Raw genomic sequence first — 17,574 nt, forward strand, 5'->3', positions numbered from 1 at the left:
TGGCAAAATATTTTGACAAAGATTAAGCTCAAACTCATTTAACTGTATACTCACAAGCTTCCATGAAATAATTTTGTGGTGAGTAGCGAGGATTTTTTATCTCCGCTAATAGTAAATCAAAATATGTGTAGTTGTCCTGCCGTAGAAGGTCGTTCGCACGTTGTGCGCCATTGAATTCCCTTAAAATGTAAAATAAAAATTGTAAAAAAATACCTTACCATTCTTGTCTCAAAACATTTTTCGGTAGCATGAAGATTGTGATTAATTAAAGAATTGTGATATGGAATTAAAAGTGTATACGTGAACAATAACTTTTCATATTACGCTTAATGTCGGTGTTAATCTCATTATTACTAAATTGTAAAGTATAATATACATAAACGGTGATAAATCCATTTTGCACTAAAAGTAAGACATATAATTGCTTAAAAATATAGATGAATAAGACTGATGAATATAATTCTGTGATAATTAAGTATAACACAAGCTCATCCGAAACAGACATTGGATAATGTCTTTCGACGTAACAATTCAGTTTAGGTGTTCGACCTTTTATTTTCCATTTGATTAAGTACTTTTCGTTTGAAATTTTCCTCTGAGTTCAGTATTTTTGTGATTTTACTTTTTACATTGCATATGCGATAAAAGAAAGTTGTATGTCTATGTGTGCTCAAAAATATAATTACTTATCTCCAACATACCTGTCAGCATTAGAAACCATGATTTCTGTATAAAATCTTAACACATACGATGCAAGATACATTGATATTACACTAAAGTCCATAAAATTATAATAATCTGTAAGATATGAGTGAGCGCCTGTACAATAGAGTTGTTTACACTCTATCCACAAAAGACCTGAAAATTAAATAGAACAACTTTGTATTGTTTATTTTGTAAATAACTAAAACAGAGCCATCTCAAATCATTTGAACATTTTACAAATACCGTTATTAATAGGAAGATTTCTGCAGGGAACAATTTTGTTCTTCCTACTTCCTTTATTTTTTACTAGCAATTGTCCACAGTCTTTTCAAAATTTTACTATTTTGAAACAGAGGAACAAGACTGGTTAATTCACACACCTAAATTGTTGCATTTATCTTCTGGTTAATTCAGCCATTGTGATTGCATTACAATTAGAATTTATTGTTAGACTCATGAACACTTTAGACTACAATAATGTCGATTCGACTTCATTACAGATCAATCCAAATTCAAACCAACTAAAACAAGGTTAGTGTTGCAAAAAACTAAACCTTAGAAAAATGTTAGATATTATTTATTTTTTCTTTTACGTCTCTTTGTAAATTACAGCATCGTATAAGAAATATTTGCATTTGTATAGTAATAAATGTCAATGCACGAGGAAAATATCTACTTACATACAAGGACAGTGTAGTGTAATTGTATAGTTTATGTTTTTTTTTATTGTTAAACTCATTTTATTACATTGAAGCCAAAATAATTATATTTGTTCTTAAAATTACATGTAATACTGTACAGTGCTTTCTCCCTGTTCGTTGTAAACTATTTTCGATCAAACCGTTTGATGTCTAGAGCGGGAAAACCAGATGAATTGGTGCCAATTATATACCTTTAAAACAAAAATAACTTCAGATGATTGACAACTCACCTAATATCCAAAAGACTATACAAAACTGTTCACGAGTTAAAATTCACCTAATATCCAAAAGACTATACAAAACTGTACACGAGTTAAAACCCACCTTATATCCAAAAGACTATACAAAACTGTACACGAGTTAAAACTCATCTAATATCCAAAAGACTATACAAAACTGTACACAAGTTAAAACTCACCTAATATCCAAAAGACTATACAAAACTGTACACGAGTTAAAACTCACCTAATATCCAAAAGACTATAAAAAACTGTACACGAGTTAAAACTCACCTAATATCCAAAAGACTATACAAAACTGTACACGAGTTAGCAATGTATTTGCAGGTCTTAAAGTCTCCTTTAGTAAACTATTTATCTTCTCGTCTTTTGAAAGGTGTATAAAGGCGGGATCTGTAAACTCCTTCGTTGAGGTGATTGAAATTCCACTCTCTGCAAGTCTGAAAGTGGCAGCAGCTAGCAGAATGAGGAAACACACATGTGATGTGGTATGAGTAATAAACTTTGTAACTGGACAACGCATCACAGCTCCAAGCTGTATAAATGAAAAAGGTACAAAATTACGGAAGGCATCATATTCATGATACATTAAAAAAGGTAGTTTGAGTTCCTTAATGAGCTAATGAACAAATAGAAGTATTACAATATAGTAAGATGGAACTCAACTGTGTACAATGATTTAAACAGAATTGCAAAGTGAATTATGCCTTCCATTGATGGTATCATTGTTTTAAAAACACCGTCAATTTTCAATGTTAATAGTTAGACTGGTTCACCTTGTAACCGTTTTCTTTTATCTCGTGTCCTTCGATTTATAACTTACTATGAGAAAAACAACGTCCTGTTTAGAGTTTGGACTATTCAAATGAGCCGCTGGTTAATAAATTTTGCAATTTCTTAGAGTAAGAAATGAGGCATTAATAAATGAGCTATTGCTTGATGCCACATCATATGATATGACTCATTCAATTCTGGAATCTATGATGAGTTTATTCACATATTTTACTTGGAGTTACATCTCTGGTGTGCTGTTTGAGTTGCTCAATGTTCAGTTTTCTTTGTTTTTGTTTTGTGAACTTATGAACGAATTTGAATAAACGTTTCACTGAATTAGTACTGTGTATATATGACAATAAGCTAGTGTGGAAATAGTATGCTTATATATTTTACAATCAATAAACCTGCAACGTTAAGTTTCTATTGATAAAAAGGATAAAGGGTCATATTATGCAATTGGTCATAGAAACGTTATATTTTTCATCCAATGAGGAGTTCATTTCTTAACATTTTCTTCTTAAATGAGAAAATCTCCTGCTTATTTACAAGTAACGATCATTTTGAAATGTAGTAATCAATTCTTGTGTGATGTATAGATGTCAAAATATAACAATTTTATAATTCCTGAGAATCGGTTGATTGATTAATCCCGTGGTACCATGGAAATGTTACAGAACAAAGTCAATGCTCTGACAGAATGTTTTCCGTGAAAATTAACAGTGATTGTTCACAAATCAATTATCTTGTGATGAATTAGGTACAGCATCTATCCTTCAAAGTATCGTTAATCAAAGTCTATCTGGCATTTATCATCACTTTATAGTGACCAAGAGACAGCATTAAAGCCGCTCATTTGAAAATTTCGATTCCATACATTGGTATGGAATAACGATTCTTATTTTGTGTAAACAGCTTTATGAAGTGCTAAAGTGCTTTTATAGTTCAATTTATAAATTAGGTGCATCATCATATATTAACATTTTATGATATCAAACACACGTCGTGGAAGGATAAAGGTGTGTGTTTGTTCTAACGTTTCTAACTAATCATTTTCGTTTCAGTAAAAGTTGGATGCCATAAAAAGGAAAGATTTGAATTTGGAAAATAGTCAAATCACAGAAATACTGAACTACGAGGGAAATTCTAAACAGAAAGTCCCTTATCAAATGGCAAAATAAAAAGCTCACACAAATCAACCGAATGGAATACCTTCCCAATAAAATGTCGATTTTCTTTAATCTTATTATAAAAGAAACCAAAAGGAACAAATGCCAAAAAATATTTTTTATTCGTTTTGAATTATTTCAAAGGTAACGTTTACCTTTCGTCAGATCATTATTCTCAATTTAACGATTCAGTATCATCCGATATCATACAAACCTCTGTATATAATTAATACATACCTTTGTATTTGGCGCAATGATATATGATAGTGCTATAAACGGTATCGTAGGTAGAAACAAAATCACAAAACACAACTGTTTCCACCAACTTAAAGACTGAAGAAAGCCCATTTCTGACCCGTACCATAAACTCGTCATATGCTGCTGGCAATTAGGATGAGCTACAAACTGAAACAATTTTCAAGTTTTTAATTGATACATTGTTACTTGATTGAAAAGAAATAATGGCAACATTGAAACAAAAAAGCGAACAGAAATAACAATTTCGTTTACTTATCATCCAGTCCACAAAAAAAGCGACGATTTAAATATATTCTTAATCTTTTCCATGAAATTAAACAGTCATTGAAAAATTGCACGTGCTTGTCTGTATCAGGTTGTCTGATCATCGGCAGTCTTCGGAGGTCATCTCGATGGATTTTTTTATGGCGTTTTGTCGGAAAATACACACGAATTACTGATACATTATAACCTGACAATGCAATTTTAATGTTTCTTTTGTTGTTTTTTTTTTTCGTAGTTTGAATATACGTTAATAGCTATCAAAGTTACCAGGATTATAACTTAGCACGGCAGACGTATGTATGTCATAAACCCCAGAAAACAGGCAAAAGGATATATAATCCTCTTTTCAAAAACTGAAATTCGTTCCAAATTTTTTTTCTTTCTGAGAATAAAAATCAAAGTTACTTTTTTATAAAGTGGGCGGTTTGAATTTATCTATTTTGATGACCTTATAAGATTAAAAGATGATTTCCAGTTAATGATTTGTCTGCACTCACAGAATTAAATACACATTATATAATTCTGTTATCAGCAATCTAAGTTGGCGTCGGAAGACATTAAAAGATATTCCAATCAAGTGCCTATAAAGAATAACCATAAAAGAGAACTTTAAACTTTGATAAAATCGGCTAAAAAATTGTCAGATAAAAAATATGATTTATTTATGGGGTCTTACTGTTTTAGGGAAATGTACTAATATAATTGATTGCATTTTGAGAAATGACAGTTGTATATTCCACTTGAAAGAATCTAGTCAAGCTATAGCAAATATTATTAAACTTGCTTTCTTAGTTTATACAACATCTAATGATATTTATGAGAATTTCCTGGATCGAAATAATTGCATTGGCTTAAAAAATGAAATTTGATTCGGTAGAATGTAATAGATAGGAAACTTTTGCATAGTAAAACAGGCATATGGAGAAAATTAATCAACGGTTATAACACGGCGATCATAATTATGTTTGTTATCTTATATTAACAGTATTGTGTTATTTATTATATTGCTTGACGTCGGGTCAACTTCTTTTAATATTTCGCTTTTAGGGTGATGTCTTGCATGCCCTTAATGGACATAAATGTTAAAGAGGAAGAGCCAACGAACGCAACTAAATACAATTTGTAGGTCTTTGGATCCTGGTTTACATATTTGTTGTGTTATGTGTAACACAAATCAACTTCCAATGACGGAATATTAATCTTAGTTTATATTACTGTACCAAAATAACATATAAAACAAGAAAAACAACTGAGAGTGGAAGGAATACTACTAGAACTATAAATGTCTTAAAATTATTATTTCTATTTTTCTTTATTTTTTCAATTACTATTTGTTTGGTAGCTTATTGACCCTTACTATTATTTATCATTAAATTGTTATTATAACTTGGTTTTTGTTTAAATTATTTATGATATAATAATCGAACTAGTTGAGATATGAACATGTTTATGAATTTGCACCTGCGACTTTTTACATTGATATTATTATATGAAAAAAAGTATCAATGAATTTAAAAACATAAAAATCATCTTAACACAAGGCAAAAGTTATCATAAAGATGTTTTGAATAATATCAATTAGCAAGTTATCAAAGTCAAAATTTCCAATTTATAAATAAAACTAATAACCTTTGAAATAATTGATAAAAGACAACTTCTTATATGCGATAGTCTACTTCTTAAACATCAACGTCTGATCGGGAAAAGATAAGTGCAACAACTTAAATCTCTGTTAACAATTATCAATAGTTACACATAACTTATATTTACTTATAAACATAGATATCAATTAGTTGTATAAACATAGATATCAATTAGTTGAAAAGAAAAAGTACAAAAGTATAGATGTAAGGGATCAGGCATTCAAACACAACAAAAATAAAGCTATCATGATTGTTTGTATTATTCCCATTGTGTCTCCCCATTTGTACTTTGTGGGTCTCTGTGAAGGATAACATTCCACAATAAGGCCGGAGATCGCATGTGATATTGTAGTTATTATGCAGATTTCAAGTTTTTAACCGTAATAAAGGAATTTCGTATGAGTCTAAAAACACTGTGAAAAGAGCTCAAAAAATTGTTGAACACACCATGTCTTTTTGTATAATCCGTCATGGAAAAGTAAAATATTTGAATTGCCGTTTGCTGCTACAGTAAGAGAGATATTATCTTGTTTAATTTTATTTTTTTAGTTCCGGCGAGTTCTAAAGTGAATGTGAGAAAAGCAAAATTTATTTTATTTATCTATCATTCCTAAATTATATCATACTTTCTTTTCTTGATATCTAATGGCCATTTTAAGGCGAGCTAGAAGATCTCTGGATCCCTCAATTACTGAGTCGGTGCCCTCGCTTAATACGGCTTCTACTTCCTGAGTACCCCTACATAGATCCATCAGCTCACAAGCAAAGTCCATACACTTCACAACCAAACCATGATATTCATTCTGAAAGTTAATAAATGTGTATTTAAATAACACACAACTGCAAATGTTATTCGTTTTACTATTGGTAACGAACAAATACTGAAGGGGACTAGATGCGTCGACAGAGAAAAGGGATCTTGCCATATATACATTATCTGCTTTACGAATCCACACTTAAAATGTCACAACCGGATAGAAGACACTATCGGTAAATATTTGACTACTGATATCTATTTTTTTAAGACTACTACACATGTCACTATAGTGAGTTCTAACAAAGATAGCTCGCAATATTTCAAAAAAGGTCGGGGTTCCCTAACTTCGGAGAACTTCAGGTTAATGATTGATGCATTTGATGACGACTATGCAACACATATCGGTAAAGCTCGAACCAGGTATACTTTTTATCTGAATAGTGCCAATTTGGCTGAGTCTTGTTTTAGTCAGTCATAAATCCAACATTTTCTCTAAATATACTTTAAACAAAAGAAAAATCAACAGAATAACTGCTTTCTATACGTTATTGTATAATAGCGTATCGTCACAAAAACCTTCTACAAATCGATATATTGTAACTAAAATAAAACAATTCGTATTATTTATTAAATGAGTTATTCTCAATCAGTGGTATCAATTACTCGTGGATTCTTAAATTATAATGATCCACTCAAAAATATTCAGTCATAATGTTATACGTTTGCAGTATCATCGAAATTAATAATTCTGAGATACATGTTACTATTCCGAAAGCTCAATTGAATATTTTGGACTATGTTAAGAATAATGCTGATTCTTACAACGAATACATCTAAGATTAAATATGAAATAACACAATGAGAAATTAAAGGAAATAGAAAATTTTAAAGTTCCGAAAACGACCAACCTTAATCATAATTGGGTTAAAAAAAAGCCTTAGTTTTCTCACATTTATACCAAATGCCTTTTTGTACCGGTTGAATAAAAGTATTGAAGATGCATTCAAGTTTCAGTATACAAATTAAATGTGTTTGAACAGGGAAATGTTAGTTAGTTAGTTGATGACTGTAAGTTCCAGTATAATTAACAAACCCCTATACATTGTGACGTTTCTTTGAATATATATTTTTATAAGGTTTCTTGTCGGACAACATTGTTAGAAGGTGAGTAAAAGCTTTTAATTTCATTAATGCATATAAGGGTAACCAGAAAATGTTTTATTAGAATGCTTAATGCATAACACGGTTGTTTTAGTGTCTTGTTACGAAATAAACACGTGATTGTGACTGGCGTTAACGTTTCAATTAGTCTTTCATTATGCATTAACAAAACATCAACAGACAATTAGGTTATATTGACTCTTGGGAATCTTGATGATATATACCCATTTGTAGCAAAGAAATTCTTACAATCTTAGTTTCAAATTTTACCAATAGAAAGTCCAAATATTGAATTCTAATATCAAATAAACATGCAATTAGACAATTTCAATATTTTTGAGTAAAACACATTCAATACTCAAACGAAAAGATGTGAAATTAAACACAATAATTATCTCTTAGAAATGTAGTAAATCTTATAAACGAAATCAGCTACCTTTACATGGAAGTGCTTGCTCATTATTTGTATAAGAGGATTATGAGATGTATGTAACTTTCATTATGATATATTTGGGATTGAACTAACTAGCTAATTCATCTGAATGATTTACAGACAAGAATTGACGAATTAATCATAACATTAATTTGAGATTGTGAAGTGCATTCATTTGAATATGCATTCATATAGTGGTACAGCAAAGTACATGTAATACAAAAGATCAATTTAGAATTGGAAGCTCAATTTCGAAATGTATTGAGAAAATAATAAATGATTCAATAAATACCATAACTCATAATATCGTTATATCTTAAAGTTACTTGGTTGTATTTGAATGTCAGTTCATTTTCCATTTGAAATATTTTCATGTTCAATGACAAATATGTCATGAATCCATTTCGGACGAAAAGAAACTCATCAATTGGTAAAGTCTGAAAATTGAGAACACAAGATGAAGGTGATAGATAGATTTGATACTATGGAGCGTTTTTAAGGCCGAATCATAAATTAAGGTCACTCATACATGTATATGGAAAAAATTTCCAAATTCGAGCTTTCTATCAAACTCACATACGATAAATATAATAAAGATTTTTTTTTTAAACAGAGACTGTTTTTTCATTGTCAATTTCACGTTATTTTGAACAGCGGTATACTACTGTTGCCATTATTTATGCTAAGGTCTTGTACTATTTATACAGAACCAAAAACATGTGGCGAACATTTGCATGAAAAAAAAATGATGATAAGAAAAATAAATGGCACTTGCCTTGAACTCTTTTTCAACTTCTGCAAGCTTCATCATTTCCTGTCTAAGTTCAAATGTCGTCATGATAGGATCCGGACTTGACAGCGCCATGTAAGCAGGACTAGACAACGCTCTATATGCATTTAAACGTGACCTTGACCTTTTCAAAGAATCATAATTCTGCTTGATGACGCAGTCTGTACACTTACAGTAAATTGGATGTGGTTTCTCTAACCGATGATTTCTCGAGAGAAACATTTGAACAATTTCATGATTATTGTACGAAGCAGCTAAAATTAAAGGTGTAATATCCGGAGGAAACTGACTTTTCTCTTCTGTTCTAAAAAAGGCTTCATTGACCCCTGACCTCTTGAATCGATCCTCTCCAGCAATAAATGTCGGATGTTCAATGATTATTTTAACAATCTTTTGTCCTCCCTTACTAATAGCATGGAGTAGTGCCTCTTCAATACAGTTAAAACTTAAGTTGTCTAGCAGCATCTCTATGATGTACAACTTCTCGCTATCAATAGCTAGGTGTAGAGCATTTCTGCCCATATAATCTAAACAGTTAACATTCAAGGAGGCTCCCTTCTCTTCCAAGGACTGTCGGACGATCCCGACATCACCCAACGATGCTGCATTTAAATAAACTCTTTCTTCATCTGTCAACTATGATTATAAATAAAAATGAAATGTTTCAAATATCGCTATAATTTACTAATAGTGAAACTCAGCTTGATCCAAATCAGCTAAACAATACAAAAAGAAAAACTAATGTAAACCAACAAAAATTAATATACTGCAATTTTGTGAATCATTTACCAGAGTAGATAAGAATTACCAATAATGAAAAAAATTGTTCACATATACTATTCAATCTTTTTTTATATTTGATTGCAGATATGTTTCAATTTATTGTGAATCACATGACACTGAGGTGCCTACTGGTTTTATTCCTTCAAGGGAACGGCAAATCTAACTGTTTTCCTTGCATTGACTTACTCTTCTTTTTAAACATTTTCGAATTACTTTGGTGCACTTTCTAGATACACCGTATAAATGAAAAGGTAAGCCTCTTTTTTGTGTATTTTCTTTATTTCCTTCTTATTTTTTAATAGGTATGCCCATGTATTTTATTTTCTTAGTATACAAAACGTCATATGAGTATTGAAATAAAACAATCAGTTTGTTGATAATTAATAACTGCTCTTGATCGTGTTTGTACTTCATATTTTATATCAAATGATGGTTATACAAACGTTATCACATACACTCTACCACCATCTCCTGACAGTCAACAACAATAGCCACAAGATGTTCAATCAAAAAGTCACAACATTTAGATATACGCTTGTGGGAGCTTATATAATAGAGCACTCACCAGAAGTAAATGTTTATTAATGTACGTTTGATAACAAAACTCTTGCAACAAGCATGAACATATTATTATAATTAAATTTCTTCATGCTTTTATCATAATGTATTGATATCAAATTGGTTGAAAGTTCAATTTTGAATACCAATACTGAGATAATTTTTGAATGTTATACCATGGCATACTCTCGATTGATGCGATATCCATGAAAAATGAAGCATATTACAGGAATGAGACAAAATACATATCTATGACTGGTCGTAGAAAGTACACCAATCATTGTCAATAGCGTCTATTTTAAGCAAGGACAGACCACAGATACTATCTTAAGTAAGTCACTAATTGTTATGCCATCGTTAGGTACGACAGACAGATAAATTCATTTATTAGTTTTTTCACTCTGTCATCGTGGCTAATCAAATCCCATTCAGCTAAATTACCTCAATGATTTAAGTGAACTTACATTAATGATCGGGATTTTAATAAAAGAGTTCTAGTGGTATCTAACAAGGCTGATATAATATGTCATTAGACTGGGGAAACAAAGTTCATATTTTTGATGGATCATAATACTTCTATGACTGTGTATTCTATAACAGAAATCTAGATAAAACAAAGGGCTATATGCAAAAACAACATGCATACAACGTATTCCCTTTTTTAATAGAATATACTCCGTTGTATAAGATCTAGTCGCTTTTCCCCTTCATTTTGAAATTATTTATTTTTTAAATTTGACATTTCAATGGTATGTTCTGCAACCACACGTCTTTCCTTATAGATTTATATGCAAAGAAGGACGTGATTTTTCGAACAGACCAACTTACAGCACTCCTACCAAAATATGTCGACTAGAAAAGAAGTTGAATATTGGTTTTTAAAAAGGGAAGCTCACGCTCAACAAGCGTGTTCATTGATTTTTACCTAGACAATAAATTTTAAACCGAAAAGTATATTATATTTGAAAAAGGTATCAATATTTTACTCATTTTTTTTAGTCAGTGTTCTTTGTTTACTACAATTGCATTTGTTTTACCTGGTATTAGTAGTTAAGACTCAAAAGTTTAAAACATCAGACAGAAGACCAGGTTTCGATTTTTTACAAGTAAGTGTTCGATCTTAAATGGGTAAGGCAAAAAAAAAGATCTTAAAACACTTCTGGTGGATTTGCAGGTTAGAGAATTCAGAGTATGTTTAAATCAAAGTACCCGTTTCAGGTAAACACCTTTAACAAAATAATTGGAAACAACACGTTAAATAATTTAATGCGTCCGAAGCGCTTTTCTGGATTTACCTTCATCAGGAACGCTCAAAGGAAAACATTTGAAATCCGAGGATTTATACGTACCGAAACTGTTGAAGAAATATATGACAAAAATACCTTAAATAAATATCTAAATAACAAGTGACTAGATCTTTGTAGAAATTACGGACTTGGGTTATTGTTGAGCTTGTCTTATCATTTTGAATGGTCAATTATCATGAACCTTGGAAAAATGCTTATTTGATTTAGCTCCATGTTACGATTGTTGGTCAGTTACCTTTAATCATGCATATTCTTTCTTTTAAATTTATACTTATTATAAAGAATACGAGCGATTACTAGTGATACTGTGAGCTACTGCTCACTGGTAGGACCCCCGCCCCAAGTGGATAATTTTAATAGTGTATAAATATGTAAGTGTTTGTTAAACAGGAAGTTGTAGAGTGATGAATCTGAAAACGCATCACACGGTATAGCTGAATTGAAAAAATCCTGAAACTAAATTTCAGAAGTCGTTGTATTGTAGTACCTGAGAAAAATGTGACGAAAATTTCAAACTTGATTATCATGTGTAAATTCATACAAGTATTTGGTAAACAGGAAGTTTTTGAGTGATGAATCTGAAAACGCATCACACGGTATAACAGACTTAACTTAACCCTGAAACCAAATTTAAGAAATCGTTGTATTGTCTTTCCTCATAAAAATGTGACGAAAATTATCAACTTGATTATCATGTGTAAAATCATACAAGTATTCGATACACAGAAAGTTGTCGAGTGATGAATCTGAAAACGCATCACACAGCAGACTTATATAAACCCTAGAACCAAATTTCGAAATCCTATATTGTAGTTCCTGAGAAAAATGAGACGAAAAATATTTATGGGACGGACGGCCTGACGGACTGACGGATGGATTGACAGACAAAGGTAAAACAGTATAACAATATCAAAATAAGTTGCATTTGTAAACTAATAGATAAAACAAATCTACGAAGCAAGGAGAAAGCAATGTGGGAATGAAACAACATTCCTAACCTAACTCTTCCTATATCCGCTTCTTGTCATGGACAAAGCGTGTAGTATTTGACAACTGACCAATACATACATGGTCATAAATTGACATCTTGTGATGTGTAATTAGTGTGATTCTTAATTTGACATCAGACTTAATCGAGTTGACCTTTAAAACATCAATAATTGCCTCGTTTGTAATGCCAAACAAATATTTCGTATTTCCGGTAGGTACGATTGGAAATTTCCTTATTTGTTTGTATGTGACAAATTGACCAATATTTCCTCATTGCAGTGTCTTTATAACCATAGTGTAAATATTTACACAATTTGCTTAATGTACAAAGTACATATGATTTCTCTTTTAACGTCTTAAATTCAGAAGCTTCTCCATTGAATCATTCGTCTAACCCACATGGTGTATACTATCACTGTTAGTGCCTTAAACTCAGATTCCAATAGTGAATTCATTAGCTTAAACGGACTAGCAAAATATGACCAACATTCCAAAGTAAAATTGTTTCGAAAAAAATATTTATTTGATTAGATCTGCATCTTTTGATGGTATTACATCATACACAATACCACTTTTGTTTTGTCAAATGGAAATTATGCAACCTCTACAAATTAAGCAATATTTAGAAAAGACACGATTTACAAATATTAAACAAATCTATTTTCTTTCAATAAGGAAGTAAATAGTATATAATAACATCATTCAGTACTCGAGTCGCGATACTTTTATTGAATTAGCGGTGACATTACGTCAATTAATTTCTTTTGTTGAATGAAAAAAAGGATATGTTTGTTCGATTTCCTTTTAAAATTACTTCATTTGTAGAACGATTTATTTACTTCACTTCCAAGTAGAAAATAGTGACTGCCGAACAAAACATTGAATATATTTGCATGTTAGAAGACATCTTCAGGAAAATCTTAAGTGTTTCAAAATGTTAAAGGAAACACAGAGATCATTTCTAAAATTGATTTTTCAAAGTGAACTGTAAGCACGGTTCCATTAAATTAGGTAGACTAGTGTTATCTTGCTTTATTTTCAATGGTAATAGAATGGGTGAAATACGTAATGAGACATTCACAAAATTAAATATTTTTCCCCTCCAAGTTGTCCTATCATGATTTTCTTGTGTCTTACTACAGATGATAACTTTTGTTCGGTCATTTTAGTTAGGTATTTTAGTTTGCGTGCACAAACTATTCTTTAGTTTCTTTCTCTATTTGGCGAGAAATCTCGAAACTATCGTGAATTCTATCAATTACATAATTGTTTCAGGTTAGGGTGAAGGTTTGCGCCTATTTAAACGTTTACACTAGCTGCATTTGTTTCCACTTGTCCTAAATCAGGAATCTGTTGTTCAGTTATATTCGTCTGTTTGTGTGGTTCATATAAGTGCTTACCGTTTCTCGTTTTTAATATAGATTAGACCGTTGGTTTTCCCGTTTGAATGGTTTTACACTAGTAAATTTTGGGGTCCTTTATAGCTTGTTATTCGGTGTGAGAAAAGGTTCCGTCTTGAAGACCACTCTATGACCGATAATGGTTTACTTTTACTTATTGTGATTTGAAAAGGGAGTTGTCTCATTTGCACTCATTCCATTGGTCTTTTTAGTTATATTGAAGGAAAAAAATGAATACTACGTTGTGTTAAAGAAAATACCAGAGAACACTATCTGAATCACAGATATCGTAATGGGTTTAACGCATTGTAAATTCTCAAAAACACGTCCTTCATATTCATTCACTCATTTAGAATGAATGCGAATAAGGCATGTTTACTATCTTTCTTATTCAGATTTTAGCACAAAAGCAGATTTCCTATATATTGTAAAACACAGATTAAAGATTGAACCTAATAGGCCACTTCTGATTTATTGAGAAAATTGATTTGTGACACGCTAAAAGCAGTGGTCTTTTAAACAAGTATAAATGCTAAATTACCTGGCTTCTGTAACAGTTTATCAAAACGTATAATGTATTAAGAAGATAACAAGTCTCAATATGTCCCTTTTCTATTAAACTTTAAACAAATAAAGTAATAGGATTTTAGAAGAAAGCGCTAGAAATCCATTTTTAACTTTATTATATTTGTTGATCTGATACTTTAATGAATGACACTTCGCTAAACTTAATAAGAATATAACGAAGCACCAATTTATAACAATATTTAAAGATATTTATTTCAGAATAACCTTGGTTTTGTTTATATTACTGTTAACTTCTAACTGGAGAGCTTTGAAAGTCTAAAGTTTTAATAATTTACAGACCCTATACTATACTACCTATCTATATTTGAAGACTATATGCTAGTATCTTGTTTAATTAACTGACGTTTATCCCTCGACTGAGCTGTTCCTATTTATACTAATACATCTTAATGACGATCAAAGTCATATTAAACGAAACATACACATATATGCGACAAACATTTCGTTTTTTATTTCCGTTCGATTTATCAAATTGACTTTCTAATTTAATTATAAATGTTTATGAAAATGTCAATCCATGTGAAATCTTCAATTAAACTATAAAATTGAAAGGAAAGTAATATTTAACGTCTGAATTATATTCTATTAGTATTTGAGATTTACTAAGACTGTTACGAGTTTATATATTCCATCATTTGATCTTTTCAAACACCAAATCGATAAACTTAAATCGCTCGACTTAAATCCGATCTATCTTTCCTCCGCTGGTTTATGAGATAAATAGTCCATATGCTATATCATAATCATTCTTAAAGAGCGATTTGCATTTTATTGAATTAAATGAAATGCTTGATTTAGAATTAAAGTATCTAAAATACATCCTTCATATTCGTTGACTTATTTAGGATGACTGCGAGTTAGACATGTATATCCATTTTTATAGATATAACAAATAAAAGAGAGAACAGGTCTTCAACGTCAATCCGACAGCAACCCAATATAATCAACGATGCAAATTACCAAAAGATGCCCAGAGCTCAACATACAGTCTCCAACAATAGGAATATGTTTATTTCAAAAAATACCAAAACCTGAATGCCCAGTCTCACATACATTTTAAACAGATAATATTAAAGATCTGTCATCAACAGGAAAATTGTTCACATACCAAAATCATAAAGAAATAATAGTATTAGATAACTTCAGAGAAGGTTTTTGACATGGGAAAGGTACATTTAGAATATTGGCATTTTTGTTTTTTTTTATACTTACTCTATCAGCATGAATATTAAGCTAGCAGGGAGAGTTAATATTCGAGCTGATAAAGTCAGTGCATAACGAAGTCGGATGGTTTAAATTTTATATATTTTGCACAAAATATATAAATTTTTGAAAATGCAAATTCAATTTTAAAAAAAGTAACTACGTAAACTTTCATGAATATGTTTAATGCTTATATTTCAGACATAGCTGACTATAAATGCACGAAGGTTTATCCAGAGACGTTTAGTCAATTAATATTTAACATCACAAATTGGTGTTTTTATCAATTAAAATGTTTATGTTAAGAATAAACTTGACGCACACAGTTACTTGGGTGTGTATACTTTTTATACTTATCGTAGCTATAGTTATATACTGTTAACTTAAATTTAACTACATCTACACTACTGTTGTCGTTGATGAAACTTTGGGAAACAATTGTATCAAAGCAAAGTATAAATAGTTGTACATATTATCTGAAAATAATAAAGAGGTTTTTTTTTAAACTGGTTATCAAAATTGTATATGATAAGGTGAGTGGTGAAATCCGTTTGAGTTTTGTAAATGCCATGTCAACGTTTGAAAGTTATAGAAATACAAATACGCACAGAAATATCATACTTAACCCAGTCTAACAAAAAAACTGTCAAAAATACCCACTATACAATGGTTTACTTTTATAAAATTGTGATTTGGGAGGAGATTTGTCTCATTGGCACTCATACCACATCTTCCTATATCTATAATAATCTTCTCACGATACGCTTTTAGTTTTTAAAACGCAGAAAATGTATAAAGTAGGAAACAATATTTTAAACTCGTGTTGTTTTCTAATTTTCAACGAAATGAATCCAAAAATTGGAAAAAATTAATAAGTGTTTTCAAATAAAACCTAAAATCTTTAATTCTGTTTACCATTTTTACATGTTTTCTTTACATACTAGTATAATTGTACATGTGTTGGTCTCAAGTGAATTTAGTGTCCCTGACAAATAGTCTCGACAACTTCTCAACGTACCCTTTTGCGTATTACGATTTTGACATAAAGTATTATAGACTCTTTGATGTTGTTTTTTTGGATCTTATGTTGACATCTAAAATTCGTTGATGTTTTATCGTTATGTTTCTGTCGCGTAGACCCATAACCAAAAACTCCCCTTTTTACATAAAAAATAAAATAACTTCAACTTACCTGTATATCTTCAAAGTTGGTGAAGAGAGATCCCTGGGATGGCATGGTTGACGCCCTCTTGTGTTCCGCTGTCCCTCCACTGTAGTCGACGCCCCTGGACGGAGAATTATAAGGAGAATTATAAACTATACATGGTAACAGTTTATTAGACATATTTGACATGTCGACAGTTCGTCCACCAGAAGAATTGTTCAAATCAACAAAAAACATATAAAAATGTTTTATAATTACGCGCATGAATTTTGTGTTCTCACATTGAGTAAAGAACAGATAGCCATTAATCTAATAAAGTAAGAAATTAAAACCACCAGCAATACCATCATGTCAAATAGCTGTTTATCTAATAGGTTTTGTAATGCTTCGTAAAAACTTTATATTTAACAAGCTTAACACTTCCATGTGATCACACCAATATTTATTAGATGATTCCAAATTAAGTAGTGTTTGTCTCTCAGTGAGAACAAAATTAACCAACTGAAACACAATTATCGAAAAGCACAGGCGAAACTATATGGCGCCCATGTTTCATATTTTGATAACCAATATCATTTGAGAAGAGTGCGATCTTATCGGAAATTACATTTTATATTGGTACTGCCTTTCCTAATATTTGTACGATAGATAGCCAGTTATTGACATATATCAAACTCTCTGGCCAG

General features: G+C 30.8%; 1 protein-coding gene across 1 annotated transcript in view; it reads right to left on the bottom strand.

The window, feature by feature from the left end:
- LOC134727240 (short transient receptor potential channel 7-like) overlaps nucleotides 1–17,068 on the bottom strand; it is a 33,723-nt gene extending 16,655 nt beyond the window's left edge. Inside the window, exons 1-7 of the mRNA XM_063591617.1 lie at nucleotides 16,916–17,068; nucleotides 8,880–9,530; nucleotides 6,380–6,556; nucleotides 3,826–3,993; nucleotides 1,919–2,180; nucleotides 702–858; nucleotides 55–179 (exon numbers count right to left, since the gene is read on the bottom strand). Of these exons, the coding sequence (XP_063447687.1) occupies nucleotides 55–179; nucleotides 702–858; nucleotides 1,919–2,180; nucleotides 3,826–3,993; nucleotides 6,380–6,556; nucleotides 8,880–9,530; nucleotides 16,916–17,068 (1,693 nt within the window). The remainder of the gene's footprint in view (nucleotides 1–54; nucleotides 180–701; nucleotides 859–1,918; nucleotides 2,181–3,825; nucleotides 3,994–6,379; nucleotides 6,557–8,879; nucleotides 9,531–16,915) is intronic.
- Nucleotides 17,069–17,574: the final 506 nt, after the last annotated feature.

The sequence above is a fragment of the Mytilus trossulus genome, chromosome 7 (genome assembly GCF_036588685.1).
Source record: "Mytilus trossulus isolate FHL-02 chromosome 7, PNRI_Mtr1.1.1.hap1, whole genome shotgun sequence".
Classification (NCBI taxonomy): Eukaryota; Metazoa; Mollusca; class Bivalvia; order Mytilida; family Mytilidae; genus Mytilus; species Mytilus trossulus.